Consider the following 21,246-nt stretch of genomic DNA (forward strand, 5'->3'; position numbering starts at 1 on the left):
CCTCCCCCCCTTTTTACCCTTATTTTTTGCAATTTTTTCCATAATTTTCCACCAACTTTCCACCAACTTTCCCCTTTTTCCACCATTTTTTTCTGATTTCCCCCTTTTTCCACCATTTCCCCCCAATTTTCCTCCCCATTTCCCTCTTTTTTTCTCCATTTTTTCCTCCATTTTTCCTCCCTTTTTTCCTCAATTTTCCTCCCCATTTCCCCCTTTTTTCCTCCATTTTCCCCCCATTTTTCCTCATTTTTTCCCCATTTTTCCTCATTTTTTCCCCATTTTTCCCCCATTTGTTCCCATTTTTTGCTCCTTTTTCCCATTTTTTCCCCATTTTCCCCCATTTTCACCTGCCCTGCTGCTCGGGGTATTTCTGTTTGCAGTAGGACTCGAGCGAGGCGTAAACCTTCTCCCGCAGCAGCTCCACCTCCGACGGGTTCGAGAGCCCCTTGGCGTCTGCAAAACCCCAAAAACCACAAAAATCACCCCAAAAATATCCAAAATCCAAAAAACCCCCTAAATCCACAAAAAAAACCCACAAAAATTCCTCCCAAAACCTCAAAATTCACCCCAAAATTCCCAAATAAATTGAATTTCGGAAGGGTTCGAGAGCCCCTTGGCGTCTGCAAAACCCCAAAAAACACAAAAATCACCCCAAAAATATCCCAAATCCAAAAAACCCCTAAATCCACAAAAAAAAACCCCCAAAAATTCCTCCCAAAACCTCAAAATTCACCCCAAAATTGAATTTTTTGATGGGTTTTGGAGCCCCCTGGTGGCTGAAAAACCCAAAAACCCCAAAATTCACCCCAAAAAATGATCCCGGAGATCCCAAAAATATCCAAAATAAAAAAAAAATCCCAAAATCCACAAAAAAAACCCCAAAATATCCTCCCAAAACCTCAAAATTCCCCCCAAAATTCCCAATGAAATTGAATTTTTGAAGGGTTCTGGATTCCCTTGGTGACTGACAGAGCCAAAATCCACAAAATTCAGCCCAAAAATATCCAAAAAGTCAAAATAAAAGAAAAAGAAAAGGAAGGAAAAATCAGAAAATTCTTCCCCAAATTCCCCCTAAAATTCCTCCCCAATTCCATTTCCGAGGGGTTTTGGAGCCCCCTGGTGGCTGAAAAACCAAAAACCACCCCAAAAATTCCCATTTTTCCGCCCAAAAAATCCCCACTTTTCCCCCAAAATTTCCCCAAAAATTCCCATTTTTCCCTCTAAATTCACTCCAAAAAAATCCCCATTTTTTACCCCTAAAATTCCCACTTTTGCCCCCAAAAATTCCCCCCAAATCTGCCACAAAATTCCCATTTCCCCCCCCAAAATCCCATTTTTTCCCATTTTTCCCCCAACCCCCTGGAATTGCCATTTTTCCCATTTTTGCCCCCCAAAATCCCCCCCAAATTCCCACTTTTCCCCCCAATCCACCCCAAAATCCCCAATTCCCCCCAAAATCCACCCCAAAATTCCCATTTTTCCCCCTAAAAAATTCCCATTTTCCCCCTAAATCCACCCCCAAAAATTCCCATTTCCCCCAAAAACTCCCCCCAAAAATTCCCATTTTTCTCCCAAATCCTCCCCAAAAATTCCCATTTTTCCCTCCAAAAAATTCTCATTTCCGCCCCCCAAAAAATCCCCATTTTTCCCCCACAATTCCCAAAAATATTCCCCCAAAAATTCCCATTTTTCCCTCCAAATCCACACCGAAATTCCCATTTTTCCCGACCCCAACCACCTGGAATTGCCATTTTCCCATTTTTGCCCCCCAAATTCCCACTTTTCTCCCCAATCCACCCCAAAATCCCCAATTCCCCCCAAAAATCTCCAATTCCTCCCCGAAATTCCCATTTTTCCCCCAAATATTCCCCATTTTTCCCCAAAAAATTTCCCCAAAAATCCCCCAAAATTCCCATTTTTCTCCCAAATCCTCCCCCAAAAAAATCCCATTTTTCCCTCCAAAAAATTCCCATTTCCGCCCCCCAAAATTCCCAAAAAATTCCCGAAAAATCCCCATTTTCCTCCCTAAATTCTCCAAATATTCCCATTTTCCCCCCCAAAAAAATTCCCATTTTCCCCCCAAAATTCCCAAAAATATTCCCCCAAAAATTCCCATTTTTCCCCCAAAAAATTCCCCCAAAAATTCCCATTTTTCCCCCAAAAAATTCCCCAAAATTCCCATTTTCCCCAAAATCCACCCAAAAATCCCCATTTTTCCCCCTAAAAAATCCCCATGATCCTCCTAAATCCACACCAAAAAATTCCCAATTCCCCCCAAAAATCCCCCAAAATTCCCATTTTTCTCCCAAATCCTCCCCCAAAAAAATCCCATTTTTCCCTCCAAAAAATTCCCATTTCCGCCCCCCAAAATTCCCAAAAAATTCCCCAAAAATCCCCATTTTCCTCCCTAAATTCTCCAAAATTCCCATTTTCCCCCAAAATTCCCAAAAATATTCCCCCAAAAATTCCCATTTTTCCCGACCCCAACCACCTGGAATTACCATTTTCCCCAATTTGTCCCCCAAAATCCCCCCAAAATTCCCATTTTTCTCCCCAATCCACCCCAAAATCCCCAACTCCCCCCCAAAAATCTCCAATTCCCCCCAAATTCCCCTTTTTCCCCAAATGTTCCCCATTTTTCCCCAAAAAATTCCCCCAAAAATTCCCATTTTTCCCCAAAATCCACCCAAAAATCCCCATTTTTCTCCCCAAAAATCCCCCCATTTTTGCCCCCCAAAATCCCCATTTTTCCCCACAAATCCACCCCAAAATTCCCATTTTTCTCCCCCAAAAAATCCCAATTTTTGCCCCCAAATCCACCCCAAAATTCCCATTTTTTCCCACCCCCAACCCCTTGGAATTGCCATTTTTCCCTTTTTTGCCCCCCAAAAACCCCATTTGCCCCCCAAAATTCTCCAAAAATTCCCATTTTTTCCCCTAAAAAATCCCAAATTTCCCCTCCAACTCCACCCCACAAAATTACCAATTTTCTGCCCCAAAAATCCCCTATAACCCCCCAAAATTCTCCAAAACTTCCTCCAAAATTCTCATTTTTCCCCCCAAAATTCCCATTTTTTTTTGATTTTTGCACAAAATTCCCTTTTTTTTTTTTTTTATTTTTGCCCAAAAATGCCTTTTTTTTTTTTTTTTCGCCCCAAAATTCCCATTTTTTGCCCCAAAGCTGACCGGGGTTGAAGAGGATGATGGCCCTGAGGCAGCCGAGCTCCGTCTTGTCCATCCTCATGTCCCTCATCTTGGACACCAGCTCCGTCAGCACCCTGGAAACACAAAAAACCCCAAAATTCATCAAATTCAGAAAATTCACAAAATTCCCAACATTCCCCAAAAAAACCCCAACAGAAATTCACCAAAATTCCCCAAAAATTCAAAATAAAAATCCCATCCAATGGACAAAATCCCACCCAAAATTCCCGAAAAATACCCACAAAAATTCCCCAAAATTCATCAAATTCCCCAAAATTCCAGAAATTCCCGACATTGCCAAAAACTTCCTGCATTCCCCAAAAAAACCAAGCAGAAATTCACCAAAATTCCCCAAAAATTCAAAAGAAAAATCCCCTAAAATGGACAAAATGCCACCCAAAATTCCCAAAAAAATTCCCCAAATTGATCAAATCCATAAAATTCCATAAATTCCCAACATTCCCCCAAAAGTTCCCAACAAAAATTCCCCAAAATTCCCCAAAAATTCAAAATAAAAATCCCATCCAATGGACAAAATCCCACCCAAAATTCCCGAAAAATACCCACAAAAATTCCCCAAAATTCCAGAAATTCCCAACATTGCCAAAAACTTCCCGCATTCCCCAAAAAAACCAAGCAGAAATTCATCAAAATTGCCCAAAAATTCAAAATAAAATCCCCTAAAATGGACAAAATGCCACCCAAAATTCCCCAAATTCATCAAATCCATAAAATTCATAAATTTCCCAACACTCCCCAAAAAAACCCCACAGAAATTCACCAAAATTCCCCAAAAATTCAAAATAAAAATCCCTTAAAATTCACAAAATCCCACCCAAAATGGGACCACAAATTCCCACCAAAATTCCCCAAATTCATCAAATTCCCCAAAAAAATCCCAACAAAAATTCACCAAAATTCCCCAAAAATTCAAACTAAAAATCCCATAAAATGGATAAAATCCCATCCAAAATTCCCAAAATTCATAAAAATTCCATAAATTGCCAACATTCCCCAAAAAAATCCCAACAGAAATTCACCAAAATTCCCCCAAAATTCAAAAGAAAAATCCCCTAAAATGGATAAAATCCCACCCAAAATTCCCAAAAAATTCCCAAAATTCATCAAATCCATAAAATTCCATAAATTCCCAACATTCCCCCAAAAAATCCCCAACAAAAATTCACCAAAATTGCCCAAAAATTCAAAATAAAAATCCCCTAAAATGGACCAAATCCCACCCAAAATTCCCACAAAATACCAATAAAAATTGCCCCAAATTCACAAATTTTTTTTCTTGATTTTTTCAGAGTTTCTGAGATTTTTTTCTTGATTTTTTTCTATTTTTTGGGATTTTTTTTTTTAATTTTTAGAGATTTTTCTCCTTGATTTTTAAAAAAAATATTCTGGGATTTTTTTCTTGAAATTCTCAAATTTTTGGGGATTTTTGGAGATTTTTTATTGAAATTATTTGGAGTTTTAAGGGGTTTTGGGGGTATATTTGGGGATTTTTTCTTGACATTTTTGGGATTTTTTTCTTTAATTTTGTTTTTTTTTTAAATTTTGCATTTTTATTTTTTGGGATTTCTTCTTTGGAATCTTTAGAGATTTTTTTTTTCTTGACATTTTTAATTGAATTTTGGGGGTTTTTTTTCTTGATTTTTTTTTTTTAATTTCTGGGGGTTTTTTTCTTAAAATTCGTAAGTTTTGGGGAATTTTTTCCAGAATTTGTTTTGAGTTTTTGGGCATTTTTTCTTGAGATTTTTTCCTTAATTTTAATTTTAATTTTTTTTTTTTTTTTTTTCGTTCTCTCTTTGAAATTTTTTTTAGGATTTTCCCGACATTTTTATCTTGACATTTTTGGAGATCTTTTTTTTTTCCTTGAATTTTTTTGGATTTTTTTCCTTGAAATTTTTTCACAATTTCACCAAACCTGGGCCGATTTTCTCGGGGTTTTTTTTGTTTTTTCAGCAATTTCGGCCTCCAGAAGGCCCCGGAATTTTCCGGAACGTCCCGGAATGTCCCGGAATGTTCCGGAACCTCTCACCTGTCGAAGATGGCGCCGACGCCGGCGCTGTGGGCGCTGTTCCTGTGCACGTGCAGCCCCGTGGCCAACAGGATCCCGTCCTTGACCGCGATCGAGCGGTGCGAGAACGACGCGATCAGCAGCTCGTTCCAGCCTGAAAACCACAAATTTGGGAAATTTTGGGAATTTGGGGAAAAAACCTCAAAATTCTGGGAGATAAACCCCGAAATGCCGCAAAAAACCCGGTGAAAATCGGAGAAAAAACCCCAAAATGAGAGGGAAAATCTGAATTTCTGGGGTGAGAGAGAGAGGATCAGCAGCTCGTTGCAGCCTAAAAACCGAGAATTTGGGGGATTTTGGGAATTTGGGATGGAGAGAGAAAATATCCCCCAAAAATCCCCAAAATCCCGCAAAAAACCCGGAGAAAATCGGAGGAAAAACCCCAAAATGAGAGGGAAAATCGGGATTTTTGGGGTGCGAGAACGACGCCATCAGCAGCTCGTTCCAGCCTGAAAATCCAGAAATTGCCACGATTTTGGGGTTTTCAGGAAAAAAACCTCAAAATTCTGGGAGAAAACCCCGAAATCCCGCAAAAAACCCGGTGAAAATCGGAGAAAAAACCCCAAAATGAGAGGGAAAATCTGAATTTCTGGGGTGAGAGAGAGAGGATCAGCAGCTCGTCCCAGCCTGGAAATCACAAATTTGGGAAATTTCAAAGGTTTTGGGGAAAAAAACCCCAAAATCCCAGAAGAAAAACACCGAAATCCCGCAAAAAACCCGGAGAAAATTGGAAAAAAATCACCAAAATGAGAGGGAAAATGGGAATTTTTGGGGTGAGAGAGAGAGGATCAGCAGCTCAACCCAGGCTGGAATTTTGGGAATTTTTTGGGGTTTTTGGGATTTTTGGATGGAGAGAGACAAAACCCCCCAAAAAATTTCCAAAATCCTGCAAAAATCCCAGTGGAAATTGGAGGAAAAAAAAAAAAAAAAACAAAATTTGAGAAAAAATGGGAATTTTGGGGGTGAGAGGATGAGCAGCTCGGTCCAGGCTGGGATTTGGGAATTTGGGGAATTTGGGAATTTGGGGAATTTGGGGAATTTTGTCCAAGGGGAGCCCCGAGAATTGGGGGACCCTCCTGGCCCCCCCAAACCCCCAAATCCCCTGAAACCGCCCCAAAATCCACCCCAGGCACCCCAAAATCCACCCCAAACCTCCCCAAAATCCCCCTGAAAATTCCCAAAAATTCCTGAAAATTCCCAAAATTCCCAAATTCCCACTGTACCCCTCAAGTCCCCCCCAAATCTGCCCCAAATCCCCCAAAAATCCTCTAAAATTTCCCCAAAATTCATCCCAAAATTCCCCAATTCGTCCCAAAACTCCCAAATTCATCCCAAAAATTCCCAAAAATCCCCTCCCGACCATCCCAAACCCCCCAAAGCGCCCCAAAACTGCCCCAAACCCCCCCAAATGTCCCAAATTTTCCCAAAAATCCCCAAAATCCATCCCAAAAATTCCCAAATCCCCCCAAAATTTCCCCAAAATCCCCCCCAGACCCTCCCAAGAGTCCCATTGTGCCCTCCCGAGCCCCCCAGAAACCCCCAAACCGCCCCAAATCTGCCCCAAACTTCACAAACTCCCCAAAAATTCCTGAAAATTCCCAAAATTGCCCCAAAATCCCTTCCAGACCCTCCCAAGCCCCCCAAAACCCCCCGAAATACCCCAAAATTCCCATTCTAACCCCTTAAACCACCCCAGAACTCCCCCAAACACCCCCAAAATTCCCAGATTTTTCCCCAAAATCCCAAAGAATTCCTGAAAATTCCCTCAAAAATCCCTTCCAGACCCTCCCAAACCCCCCAAAACCCCCCAAATTCCAATTATAACCCCCCAAAATTCCCATTCTAACCCCTTAAACCACCCCAGAACTCCCCCAAACACCCCCAAAACTCCCAGATTTTTCCCCAAAATTCCCAAAAATTCCTAAAAATTCCCAAAATTCCATCAAAAATCCCTTCCAGACCCTCCCAAGCCCCCCAAAACCCCCCAGAGCCCCCCCAAATTCCCACTCTGACCCCTCCAGAACCTCCCAAAACTGCCCCAAATCAGCCCCGAACGCCCCCAAAATGCCCAAATTTTGCTCCAAAAATTCCCAAATTTTTCCCCAAATCCCCCAAAATCCCTGATTTTCACCCCAAAACTCCCCGGTCCCGGCTGCCCTGCCCTGAGCAGGATGCCCTGCTCGTCCAAGGGGAGCCCCGAGAATTGGGGGACCCTCCTGGCCCCCCCAAACCCCCAAATCCCCTGAAACCGCCCCAAAATCCACCCCAGGCACCCCAAAATCCACCCCAAACCTCCCAAAATCCCCCTGAAAATTCCCCAAAAATTCCTGAAAATTCCCAAAATTCCCCCAAAATCCCTTCCAGACCCTCCCAAGCCCCCCAAATCCCCCCAAATTCCCATTCTAACCTCCCAAACCACCCCAAACCCCCCAAATCCCCTGAAACAGCCCCAAAATCCACCCCATATCCCCCCTAAAATCACCCCTAAATCGCCCAAAAATCCCCAAAATTTCCCCCCAAAAAATGAAATTCTCTCAAAAATTTCCCAAATCCATCCCAAAATCCCCTCCAGACCCTCCCAAAATTCCCCCAAAATTCCCATTCTAGCCCCCCAAACCACCCCAGAACTGCCCCAAACACCCCAAAAATTCCCAGATTTTGCCCAAAATCCCTGATTTTCACCCCAAAACTCCCCGGTCCCGGCTGCCCTGCCCTGAGCAGGATGCCCTGCTCGTCCAAGGGGAGCCCCGAGAAGTGGGGGACCCTCTTGGACCCCCCAAACCCCCAAATCCCCTGAAACCGCCCCAAAATCCACCCCAGGCACCCCAAAATCCACCCCAAACCTCCCAAAATCCCCCTGAAAATTCCCCAAAAATTCCTGAAAATTCCCAAAATTCCCCCAAAATCCCTTCCAGACCCTCCCAAGCCCCCCAAATCCCCCCCAGAGCCCCCCAAATTCTCATTATAACCCTTCAAACCACCCCATACCTCCCCAAATCTGCCCCAAACACCCCAAAAGTTCCCAGATTTTGCCCAAAATCCCTGATTTTCACCCCAAAACTCCCCAGTCCCGGCTGACCTGCCCTGAGCAGGATGACCTGGTCGTCCAAGGGGAGCCCCGAGAAGTGGGGGACCCTCTTGGCCCACTCCACCAGGGTGAAGAGCTGCTTGTCGGCCGCCTGGCAGATGTTGGTCACCGGGTCATTGGGCTGAATTTGGGGCGATTTCGGGGCAAATTGAGACCCCCCCCGACACTCCCACCGGCCCAAACCCAGCCCAGAGCTCCAGAGGGGAACGTTCCAGAAAAAACCCGGTGAAAAATGGACCAAAAATGGGGAAAAATGGCCCAAAAATGGCAAAAATCTGCCTGAAAATCAGCCTGAAAATAGGGCCAGAAATGGAAGAAATTGGGGAAAAAATCCCAAATTTTGGGGCAAATTGAGACCCCCCCCGACACTCCCACCGGCCCAAACCCAGCCCAGAGCTCCAGAGGGGAAAATTCCGGAAAAAACCCGGCGAGAAACGGCCCAAAAATGGGGAAAATCCGCCCGAAAATGGGGAAATTCCGCCTGAAAATCAGCCTGAAAATAGGGCCAGAAATGGAAGAAATTGGGGAAAAAATCCCAAATTTTGGGGCAAATTGAGACCCCCCCCGACACTCCCACCATCCCAAACCCAGCCCAGAGCTCCTCACAGGGAATGTTCCAGAAAAAACCCGGCGAGAAACGGCCCAAAAATGGCAAAAATCCGCCCAAAAATGGGCCCAGAAATGAGGAAAAAACGGCCCCAAAATGGAGAAAATTGGACTACAAATGGGGAAAAATCCCAAATTTTGAGGTAAATTGAGACCCCCCCCGACATTCCCACCGGCCCAAACCCAGCCCAGAGCTCCTGAGGGGGAACGTTCCGGAAAAAACCTGGCGAGAAACGGCCCAAAAATGGGGAAAAATGGCCCAAAAATGGGAAAAATCTGCCTGAAAATGGGGAAATTCCGCCTGAAAATCAGCCTGAAAATAGGGCCAGAAATGGAAAAAACTGGAGAAAAAATCCCAAATTTTGGGGTAAATTGAGACCCCCCCCGACACTCCCACCATCCCAAACCCAGCCCAGAGCTCCTCACAGGGAACGTTCCAGAAAAAACCCGGGGAAAATTGGACCAAAAATGGGGAAAAACGGCCCAAAAATGGCAAAAATCCGCCTGAAAATGGGCCCAGATATGAGGAAAAAACAGCCCCAAAATGGAGAAAATTGGACTACAAATGGGGAAAAATCCCAAATTTTTGGGGCAAATTGAGACTCCCCCCGACATTCCCACCGGCCCAAACCCAGCCCAGAGCTCCTCACGGGGAACGTTCCGGAAAAAACCCAGCGAGAAACGGGTGAAAAATGGGGAAAATCCACCAAAAAATGGGAAAAAAATCCCCCAAAATTGGGAAAATCTGCCTGAAAATTGGACCAAAAATGGGGGAATTTTGGAGGGAATTTTGAAAGATTTTTAACCAGAATTTTTGAGGGAATTTTGGAGAAAATTTTCAAGGATTTTTCCCAGAATTTTGAAGGATTTGGGGGGAAATTTTCAAAGATTTTTGCCTGAATTTTTGAGGAAATTTTTCGAGGATTTTTGCCCGAATTTTTGAGGAATTTTTGGAGGAAATTTTCAAGGATTTTTGCCAGAATTTTGAACGATTTGGGAGGAAATTTTCAAAGATTTTTGCCCAAATTTTTGAGGAATTTTTTGAGGAAATTTTCAAGGATTTTTGCCCGAATTTTGAATGATTTGGGGGGAAATTTTCCAAGATTTTTGCCCAAATTTTTGAGGAAATTTTTTTGAGGATTTTTGCCCGAATTTTTGAGGAATTTTTGGAGGAAATTTTCAAGGATTTTTCCCAGAATTTTGTGGGGATTTTTGAGGAAATTGTTTATCAATCCAATGGGAATTTTCACCAATTTTGGTGGAATTTTTGCTGATTTCTCCAGGAATTTCAGGGGATTTTGGGATTTCCTCCCTGGGCTTCCTCCCCTCACCCAAAATCCCCCAAAATTCCCCAAAATTCAGAATTTTGCACTTACGGAGGCTCCCCGGGGCCGGCGCCGTCGTCGCTCTTGGAGGATTTTAAGGGAATTTTGGGGGAATTTTCAAGGAAATTTTTCAGGATTTTTGCCACAATTTTTGAGAAATTTTGGGGAAATTTTCAAAGATTTTTTTTCCGAAGTTTTGAGGACTTTGGGGAAAATTTTTGAGGAAACTTTTGAGGATTTTTGGCAAAACTTTGAACACTTTATGGGGGAATTTTTGAGGGATTTTAGAGGAAATTTCCAACTATTTTGGGGACTTGTCAAAGATTTTTGCCAGAACTTTGAGGAATTTTTGGAGGAAATTTTCAAGGATTTTTGCCCAAATTTTTGAGGAAATTTTTCGAGGATTTTTGCCCAAATTTTTGAGGAATTTTTGGAGGAAAATTTCAAGGATTTTTCCCAGAATTTTGAAGGATTTGGGAGGAAATTTTCAAAGATTTTTGCCTGAATTTTTGAGGAAATTTTTCAAGGATTTTTGCCCAAATTTTTGAGGAAATTTTTCGAGGATTTTTGCCCAAATTTTTGGAGGAAATTTTCAAGGATTTTTCCCAGAATTTTGTGGGGATTTTTGAGGAAATTGTTTATCAATCCAATGGGAATTTTCACCAATTTTGGTGGAATTTTCGCCGATTTCTCCAGGAATTTCGGGGCATTTCGGGATTTCCTCCCTGGGCTTCCTCCCCTCACCCAAAATCCCCCAAATTTCCCCCAAAATTGGGAATTTTTCACTCACGGAGGCTCCGCCGGGGCCGGCGCCGTCGTCGCTCTTGGGCTCGACGGCGAGCTCGGCTTCCAGAAGTTTCTCCACCGGCATCTCCTCGTTGGGGGCCACCCCGAAATCGCCGTCGCCCTCCTTGTCCTTGCCCCGCTGCCGCTCCTCCTGCACCGCTGGGGGGGACAGAAAAATGGGGGAAAACGGTGAAAAAATGGGAAAAAACGGGGAAAAAATGGGGAAAAACAGCAAAAAAATGGCAAAAAATGGGGGAAATTTGGGATGGGAGCCCCCAGATTTGGGGCCACCCCGAAATCGCCGTCTCCCAGTCCCTCCCAGTCCCTCCCAGTCCCTCCCAGTATCCCAAATCCTCATTCCCCACCCATCTCCCACCATTTCCTCGCTATTTTCGCTCCCAAAACCCCAAATTTTGGCCGATTTTTTCCCCGTTTTTTGCCGTTTTTTCCCCATTTCTTCACCCAAACCCCCCTCCCAGTTTATCCCAGTCTATCTTTATCCCAGTCCATCCCAGTCCCTCCCAGTATCCCCAAATCCCACCCATTCCACCTCCAAAAACCCCAATTCTCGCTCCCAAAACCCCAAATTTTGGCCGATTTTTTCCCCGTTTTTTGCCCTTTTTTCCCCGTTTTTTCGCCCAAACCCCTCTCCCAGTCCCTCCCAGTCTATCCCAGTCCGTGCCAGTCTCACCCTCGCGTTTCATGCCCGTGGCCAGGCACTTCTGGTAGCGGCAGTACTGGCAGCGGTTGCGCTGCCGCTTGTCCACCACGCACTCGCGGTTGTCGCGGCACGTGTACGTCAGGTCCTTGCGGATCGTGCGCTTGAAGAAGCCCTTGCAGCCCTCACAGCTCGACACGCCGTAGTGCTTGCCTGGAATCGGGGAATTTTGGGTGAAATTCCGGCAGAAATGGCAAAAATCGGAGCGAAAATCGGCCCAGAAACGCCAAAAATCAGCCCAGAAATGGCAAAAAACGGCCCAAAATTGAGGAAAATCCACCCAGAATTGGCCCAAAGTGCCCCTGAGGAGCCCTTGCAGCCCTCACAACTGGACATGCTGCAGTGCTTGCCTACAATCAGGGAAATTTGGGTGAAATTCCAGCAAAAATGGGAAAAATCAGAGCGAAAATTGCTCAACAAATGGCGAAAATTGGCTCGAAAACGGCGAAAATCGGTGCAAAATTGAGCAAAATCCACCCAAAATCCACCCAGAATTGGCCCAAAGTGCCCCAAGGAGCCCTTGCAGCCCTCACAGCTGGAGACCCCGCAGTGCTTGCCTGGAATTGGGAATTTTGGGTGAAATTCCGGCAGAAATGGCAAAAATCGGAGCGAAAATCGGCCATTTTCCCCCATTTTTTTCCCATTTTTGCCCAAAATCCCCATTTTTCCCCCCAAATCTGAGCTCCTGTCCCCACAGATGGCACAGAGCCGTTTCCCAGCCCCAAATCCCCATTTTTTGCCCCATAAATCCCATTTTTCCCCTTTTTTTTTGCTGAAAAATCCCCATTTTTCCCCACTTTTCCCCATTTTTGCCCAAAATTGCGGTTTTTCCCCCAGACCTGAGCTCCTGTCCCCACAGAGGGCGCAGAGCCGTTTCCCAGCCCCAAATCCCCATTTTTGGCCCCATAAATCCCATTTTTTCGCTGTAAAATCCCCATTTTCCCAATTTTTTCTCCAATTTTTCTCCATTTTCCCCATTTTTCCCCAAATTTCCCATTTTCCCCCCAGACCTGAGCTCCTGTCCCCGCAGATGGTGCCCAGCCGTTTCCCAGCCCCAAATCCCCATTTTCCCCCATTTTTTCCCCAATAAATCCCATTTTTTCCCCATTTTTCCCCAATAAATCCCCTTTTTCCCCGTTTTTGCCCAAAATCCCCATTTTTCCCCCCAGACCTAAGCTCCTGTCCCCGCAGATGGCGCAGAGCCCTTTCCCAGCCCCAAATCCCCATTTTTCCCCCATTTTTTCCCCAATAAATCCCATTTTTTCACCATTTTTCCCCAATTTTTCCCCATTTTTCCCCATTTTTGCCCCAAATCGGGGTTTTTCCCCCCAGACCTGAGCTCCTGTCCCCGCAGATGGCGCACAGCCGTTTCCCGGCCCCAAATCCCCATTTTTCCCCATTTTTTCCCCATTTCTCCCCCCAAAATTCCCATTTTTTCACCAAAATTTCAATTTTTCATCATTTTTCCCCGTTTTTCCCCCCAGACCTGAGCTCCTGTCCCCGCAGATGGCACAGAGCCCTTTCCCAGCCCCAAATCCCCATTTTTTCCCCAATAAGTCCCTTTTTTTTCCCCATTTTTTCCCCATTTTTTCCCATTTTTCCCCGTTTTTGCCCAAATTCCCCATTTTTCCCCCCAAACCTGAGCTCCTGTCCCCGCAGATGGCGCAGAGCCATTTCCCAGCCCCAAATCCCCATTTTTGGCCCCATAAATCCCATTTTTTCCCCAATAAATCCCTTTTTTTTCCCCATTTTTTCCCCATTTTTTCCCATTTTTCCCGTTTTTGCCCAAAATCCCCGTTTTTCCCCCAGACCTGAGCTCCTGTCCCCGCAGAGGGCGCAGAGCCATTTCCCAGCCCCAAATCCCCATTTTTGGCCCCATAAATCCCATTTTTTCCCCAATAAATCCCATTTTTTCCCCATTTTTTCCCATTTTTTCCCCGTTTTTGCCCAAATTCCCCGTTTTTCCCCCAGACCTGAGCTCCTGTCCCCGCAGATGGCGCAGAGCCGTTTCCCAGCCCCAAATCCCCATTTTTTCCCCAATAAATCCCTTTTTTTTCCCCATTTTTTCCCCATTTTTTCCCATTTTTCCCCGTTTTTGCCCAAAATCCCCATTTTCCCCCCAGACCTGAGCTCCTGTCCCCGCAGATGGCGCAGAGCCATTTCCCAGCCCCAAATCCCCATTTTTTCCCCAATAAATCCCTTTTTTTTCCCCATTTTTTCCCCAATTTTTCTCTATTTTTCCCCATTTTTCCCCAAAATCCCCGTTTTTCCCCCAGACCTGAGCTCCTGTCCCCGCAGATGGCGCAGAGCCGTTTCCCAGCCCCAAATCCCCATTTTTTCCCCAATAAATCCCTTTTTTTTCCCCATTTTTTCCCCATTTTTTCCCATTTTTCCCGTTTTTGCCCAAAATCCCCGTTTTTCCCCCAGACCTGAGCTCCTGTCCCCGCAGAGGGCGCAGAGCCGTTTCCCGGCCCCAAATCCCCATTTTTTCCCCAATAAATCCCATTTTTTTCCCAATAAATCCCATTTTTCCCCAATAAATCCCATTTTTTCCCCATTTTTTCCCATTTTTTCCCCGTTTTTGCCCAAAATCCCCATTTTCCCCCCAGACCTGAGCTCCTGTCCCCGCAGATGGCGCAGAGCCGTTTCCCAGCCCCAAATCCCCATTTTTGGCCCCGTAAATCCCATTTTTTCCCCAATAAATCCCATTTTTTCCCCATTTTTTCCCCATTTTTTCCCATTTTTCCCCGTTTTTGCCCAAATTCCCCGTTTTTCCCCCCAAACCTGAGCTCCTGTCCCCGCAGATGGCGCAGAGCCGTTTCCCGGCCCCAAATCCCCATTTTTGGCCCCATAAATCCCATTTTTTCCCCAATAAATCCCATTTTTTCCCCAATAAATCCCATTTTTTCCCCAATAAATCCCATTTTTCCCCCATTTTTTCCCTTTTTTTCCCCGTTTTTGCCCAAATTCCCCGTTTTTCCCCCCAAACCTGAGCTCCTGTCCCCGCAGATGGCGCAGAGCCGTTTCCCAGCCCCAAATCCCCTTTTTTTCCCCGTTTTTTCCCAAAATCCCCGTTTTTCCCCCAGACCTGAGCTCCTGTCCCCGCAGATGGCGCAGAGCCATTTCCCAGCCCCAAATCCCCATTTTTGGCCCCATAAATCCCATTTTTTCCCCAATAAATCCCATTTTTTCCCCATTTTTTCCCCATTTTTTCCCATTTTTCCCCGTTTTTGCCCAAATTCCCCGTTTTTCCCCCCAAACCTGAGCTCCTGTCCCCGCAGATGGCGCAGAGCCGTTTCCCGGCCCCGCCGCAGTTTTGGGGTGCGCGGATTCCCAGCGGGGGCTTCACGTCCTCGGGGGCGCCCCCGGGGGGCAGCGCCAGCCCCACCGCCGGCGCCAGCTGGGGTGGAAAATTCCACATTTGGGAAAATCCAACAAAATTCCATTTCTGCCCCAAAATCCCAGAGGTTTGCTCCCTGAAAATCCCAGTTTTCCCCAAAAAATCCGTTTTTTTTTTTTTCCCACCAAATGAATGCTTTTGGCCAAAAAACTCCTCATTTTTCCACCCAAAATCCCATTATTTCCCCCCAAAATCCCATTAGTTCCCCCAAATCCCATTATTTCTCCCCAAATCCCATTATTTCTCCCAAAATTCCCATTATTCACCCCCAAAATCCCATTATTTCCTCCCAAAATCCCATTATATCCCTCCAATATCCCACATTTTCCCAAAATCCCATTATTTCCCCCAAAATCCCACATTTCCCCAAAAATCCCATTATTTCCCCCCAAAATCCCATTAGTTCCCCCAAATCCCATTATTTCTCCCCAAATCCCATTATTTCTCCCAAAATCCCACATTTTCCCAAAATCCCATTATTTTCCCTCCCAAAATCCAATTATTTCCCCAAAAATCCCATTATTTGCCCCCCAAATCCCATTATTTCCCCCCAAAATCTCATTATTTCCCCCCCAAATCCCATTATTTCCCCCCGAAATCCCATTATTTCTCCCAAAATTCCCATTATTTCTCCCAAAATTCCCATTATTTTCCCCCGAAACCCCATTATTTCCTCCCAAAATCCCATTATATCCCCCCAATATCCCACATTTTCCCAAAATCCCATTATTTCTCCCAAAATTCCCATTATTCACCCCCAAAATCCCATTATTTCCCCCAAAATCCCACATTTTCCCAAAATCCCATTATTTTCCCCCAAAATCCCATTATTTCCCCTCCCAAAATCCCATTAGTTCCCCCCAAAATCCCATTATTTCCCCAAAATTCCCATCTTTCCCCCAAAATCCCATAATTTTCCCCCCAAATCCTATTATTTCCCCCCAAAATCCCATTAGTTCCCCCAAATCCCATTATTTCCCCCCAAAATCCCATTATTTCCCCCCAAAATCTCATTATTTCTCCCCAAATCCCATTATTTCTCCCAAAATTCCCATTATTCACCCCCAAAATCCCATTAGTTCCCCCCAAAATCCCATTAGTTCCCCCAAATCCCATTATTTCCCCCAAAATCCCATTATTTCCCCAAAATTCCCATTTTCCCCCCAAAATCCCATTATTTTCCCCCCAAATCCCGTTATTTCCCCCCAAAATCCCACTTTTTCCCAAAAATCCAACAAAATTCCATTTCTGCCCCAAAATCCCAGAGGTTTTCTACCCAAAAATCCCCATTTTCCCCCCCAAAACCTCCCAAAAAATCCCATTTTCCCTCCCCAAAATGGCCCAAAAATCTCATTTTTTCACCCAAAAAAATCCCATTTTTAACCTCCCAAAAAATCCCATTTTCCCTCCCCAAAATGGCCCAAAAATCTCATTATTTCACCCCAAAAAAATCTCATTTTTAACCTCCCAAAAAATCCCATTTTCCCTCTCTAAAACGGCCCAAAAATCTCATTATTTCACCCAAAAAAATCCCATTTTTAACCCCCAAAAAATCCCATTTTCCCTCCCCAAAATGGCCCAAAAATCTCATTATTTCACCCAAAAAAATCTCATTTTTACCCCCAGTTCTCCATTTTCCCCCCAATCCCCCCAAAATCCCCATTTTCCCCCTAAAATTCCCATTTTTCCCCAAAAAAATTCCTTTTTCCCCCCAAATCCCCATTTTCCCTCCCCAAAGCCCCCCAAATCCCCATTTTCCCCCCAAAATTCCCATTTTTCCCCCAAAAAAATTCCTTTTCCCCCCCAAATCCCCATTTTTCCCTAAAAAATTCCCATTTCTTTCCCCCAAATCCCCATTTTTCTTCCAAATTCCCATTTTCCCCCAAAAAATTCCCATTCTTTCCCCCCAAATCCCATTTTCCCCTCCCAAATCCCCATTATTTTTCCCTAAAATTCCCATTTTCCCCCCAAAAGCTCCCAAAAATCCCATTTTTCCCCTGAAAAATCCCAATTTTTCCCCAAAACCCCATTTCCCACCCAAAATCCCATTATTATCCCCAAATTCCCATTAATTTCCCCCAAAACCTCCCTAAAACCCCATTATTTCCCCTAAAAAATCCCCACCAAATCCCAATAATTTCCCCCAAAAATCCCATTATTTCCCCCCAAAATTCCCATTTTCCCCTCCCTCAACACCCCAAAAATCCCATTTTCCCCTAAAACCCCATTATTTCCCCAAAATTTCCCCAAAATCCCATTTTTCCACACAAGACACCAATTTTCCCCTCTAAAAAACCCCATTATTTCCCCAAAACTCCCATTATTTCCCCCCAAAATCTGATTTTTTCTCCAAAAACCCCCAAAACCCCATTAATCCCCATTATTCCTCCATTACTTTCCCTATTTTTTTTCCCATTTTTCTCCTATTTTTCCCTTTATTTCCCCCATTTTTCCCCATTATTTTCCCTTTTTTTCCCCACTTTTTACCCCATTTTTTCCCAAGTTTTCTCCACTTCCCCCCATTTTTTCCCATTATTTTCCCCATTATTCCGCAATTTTTCCCCTATTTTTTTCTGTTAGTTTCCCCATTATTTCCCCCATTATTTTCCAATTTTTTTCTGCATTATTTTCCCTTTTTTCAATTTTTCTCCATTATCCCCCATTATTCCCCCATTATTTCCCAATTCTGTCCCCCGTTTTTCCCCCTTATTTTTCCTCATTTTTCCCCATTATTTCCCCATTTTTCCCAATTATTCCCCCATTATTTCCCCCATTTTTCCCCATCATTCCCCCATTTTTTCCCTCATTTTTCCCCATTATTTCCCCATTGTCCCCCCATTTTTTCCCGTTATTTTTCCCCCATTATTCCCCCATTATTTTCCAATTTTTCCCCTTATTTTCCCCATTATTCCCTCATTATTACCTCGCTATTTTCCCATTTTTCCCATTATTTTCCCTTTTTACCCCATTATTTCCCCCATTATTTTCCCTTTTTTTTCCTATTTTTCCCTTTATTTCCCCCATTTTTTCCCCATTATTACCCCTATGATTTCCTCATTTTCCCCCCATTTCCCCCCCATTATTTCCCCCATTATTTTCCCACTTCTTTCCCCATTTTTCTCATTCTTTCCCCCATTATTCCGCCATTACTTCCCCATTATTCCCCCATTATTTTCCATTTTTTTCCCCATTTTCCCCCATTTTTTCCCATTATCTTCCCCATTATTCCGTTATTTCCCAATTTTTCCACATTTTCCCTATTTTTTTCCTATTATTTTCCCCACTATTTTCCAATTTTTTCCCCACTTCTTCCCGTTATTTTCCCCATTATTCCCCCATTGTTTTCCCTTTTTTTCCCCATTTCCCCCCATTATTCACCCATTTTTCCCCATTATTTCCCCCATTATTCCCTCATTTTTCCCCGTTATTCCCCCATTTTTCCCAATTTTTCCCCTTATTTTCCCCATTTTTCCCTATTTTTCCCTTTTATTTCACCCACTTTTCCCCCAATATCTCCTCATTATTCCCTCATTACTACCCCATTGTTTTCCCATTTTTTCCCATTATTTCCCCTTTTTCCTCCATTATTTCCCCCATTATTTCCCCCATTATTTTCCCATTTTTCTCATTATTCCCCCAGTATTTCCCCTATTATTTCCCCCATTTTTCCCCCAGTATTTCCCCTATTATTTGCCCCGTTTTTCCCCGGTATTTCCCCCATTTTTCCCCATTGTCCCCCCATTTTTCCCGTTATTTTTCCCCCGTTATTCCCCCATTTTTCCCAATTTTCCCCATTATTTCCCCATTTTTCCCCTTTATTTCACCCATTTTTCCCCCAATATCTCCTCATTATTCCCTCATTACTACCCCATTATTTTCCCATTTTTTTCCCATTATTTCCCCCATTATTTCCCCCATTATTTCCCCCATTATTTTCCTATTTTTCCCATTATTCCCCATTATTTCCCCTATTATTTCCCCCATTTTCCCCCCAGTATTTCCCCTATTATTTCCCCCGTTTTTCCCCCATTTTTCCCCATTGTCCCCCCATTTTTTCCCGTTATTTTTCCGTTATTCCCCCATTTTTTCCCATTTTTTTCCCCTTATTTTCCCCATTATTTTCCCCATTATTCCCCCATTTTTCCCCATTGTCCCCCCATTTTTCCCGTTATTTTTCCCCCGTTATTCCCCCATTTTTTCCCAATTTTTTCCCCTTATTTTCCCCATTATTTTCCCTTTTTTTCCCATTATTTCCCCATTTTCCCCATTATTTCCCCATTTTTCCCCATTATTCCCCCATTTTTTCCCTCATTTTTCCCCATTATTTTCCCATTTTTTCCCCATTGTCCCCCCATTTTTCCCCGCTATTTTTGCCCCGTTATTCCCCCATTATTCCCCCATTTTTTCCCAAATTTCTCCCCCATTATTTCCCGTAATTTTCCCCAATTATTTGCCCCATTATTCCCCCACTGTTCCCCCATTATTCCCCCCATTTTTCCCCATTATTTCCCCATTGTCCCCCCATTTTTTCCTGTTATTTTTCCCCCATTATTTCCCCCATTTTTCCCAATTTTTCCCCCATTATTTTCCCTAATTTTCCCCAATTATTTCCCCCATTATTCCCCCATTGTTCACCCATTATTCCCCCATTATTCACCCATTATTCCCCCATTATTTCCCCCATTGTCCCCCCATTTTTTCCCGTTATTTTCCCCCCATTTTCCCCAATTATTTCCCCCATTATTCCCCCCATTATTCCCCCAATATTTCCCCATTATTTCCCCCATTTTTCCCCCCATTATTTCCCCCATTTTTCCCCATTGTCCCCCCATTTTTTCCCGTTATTTTTCCCCCGTTATTCCTCCATTTTCCCCCCTTATTTCCCCCATTATTCCCCATTACTTGCCCCATTTTTCCCCAATTTTTTCCCCTTATTTTCCCCATTATTTCCCCCATTATTTCCCCTTTTTTTCCCATTTCCCCTCAATTTTTCCCCCATTATCCCCCCGTGTCTCTCACCTGCGCGCCGCTGCCGCTGCCGTAGTTGAGGCTCTGGGGGGAGCCCATGGAGGAGCTGATGACGGGGAAGGGGGAGCCCAGAGCCCCCCCCAGGGCCGGGGGGGACCCCAGAGCCCCCCCCAGGGCGGGGGAGGGGCCCAGGGGCGGGGACCCCATGGGGGGAGGGGCGGGGGGGGGAGGGGAGGCGGCGCTCGAGCTGTCGGGGCTGCGGCAGTCTGCAACGAGACACCCCAAAAACTGATTAAATCACCCCAAAATATGATCATATCACCCCAAAATATGATCACATCACCCCAAAACTGCAGCTCGAGCTGTCGGGGCTGCGGCAGTCTGCAACGAGACACCCCAAAAACTGATTAAATCACCCCAAAATGTGATCATATCACCCCAAAATATGATCATATCACCCCAAAACTGCAGCTCGAGCTGTCGGGGCTGCGGCAGTCTGCAACGAGACACCCCAAAAACTGATTAAATCACCCCAAAAACTGAACTTAGGAACCCCAAAATTGCAACAAATCACCCCAAAAACTGATTAAATCACCCCAAAAATTGATCATATCACCCCAAAATATGATCATATCACCCCAAAACTGCAGCTCGAGCTGTCGGGGCTGCGGCAGTCTGCAACGAGACACCCCAAAAACTGATTAAATCACCCCACAATTGCATCAAATCACCCCAAAAATTGAACTTAGGAACTCCAAAATCGATCAAATCACCCCAAAATTGCAGCAAATCAGCCCAAAATTGCAGCTCTAGCTGTCGGGGCTGCGGCAGTCTGCAACGAGACACCCCAAAATTGATTAAATCACCCCAAAAATTGATTAAATCAGCCCAAAAATTGAACTTAGGAACCCCAAAATTGCATCAAATCACCCCAAAAATTGAACTTAAGAACCCCAAAATTGATCAAATCAGCCCAAAATTGCAGCTCGAGCTGTCGGGGCTGCGGCAGTCTGCAACGAGACACGCCAAAATTGATCATATCACCCCAAAATTGCATCAAATCAG

General features: G+C 44.4%; 1 protein-coding gene across 1 annotated transcript; it reads right to left on the minus strand.

The window, feature by feature from the left end:
• Positions 1-343: 343 nt before the first annotated feature.
• RXRB (retinoid X receptor beta) lies at positions 344-20,412 on the minus strand. The gene is made up of 8 exons (XM_058822622.1): positions 20,233-20,412; positions 15,075-15,213; positions 11,787-11,966; positions 11,100-11,254; positions 8,370-8,499; positions 5,252-5,384; positions 3,187-3,278; positions 344-453 (listed from the first exon to the last, which is right to left on the minus strand). Exons 1-8 carry the CDS (start codon positions 20,386-20,388, stop codon positions 344-346), a joined length of 1,095 nt encoding a protein of 364 aa, XP_058678605.1. The 5' UTR covers positions 20,389-20,412.
• Positions 20,413-21,246: the final 834 nt, after the last annotated feature.

Source organism: Ammospiza caudacuta, chromosome 33, assembly GCF_027887145.1.
Source record: "Ammospiza caudacuta isolate bAmmCau1 chromosome 33, bAmmCau1.pri, whole genome shotgun sequence".
NCBI classification, from domain to species: Eukaryota; Metazoa; Chordata; class Aves; order Passeriformes; family Passerellidae; genus Ammospiza; species Ammospiza caudacuta.

What these genes read in the sequence shown, in the direction of transcription:
- RXRB (XM_058822622.1), bottom strand. Translation starts at nt 20,388, where the DNA reads ATGGGGTCCCCGCCCCTGGGCCCCTCCCCCGCCCTGGGGGGGGCTCTG. An exon ending in GGTCATCCTGCTCAGGGCAG is followed by an intron (nt 5,385 to 8,369) that starts GTCAGCCGGGAC and finishes TGTGGTTTTCAG; the next exon opens with GCTGGAACGAGCTGCTGATC. An exon ending in GTCGGCGCCATCTTCGACAG is followed by an intron (nt 3,279 to 5,251) that starts GTGAGAGGTTCC and finishes TTGTGTTTCCAG; the next exon opens with GGTGCTGACGGAGCTGGTGT.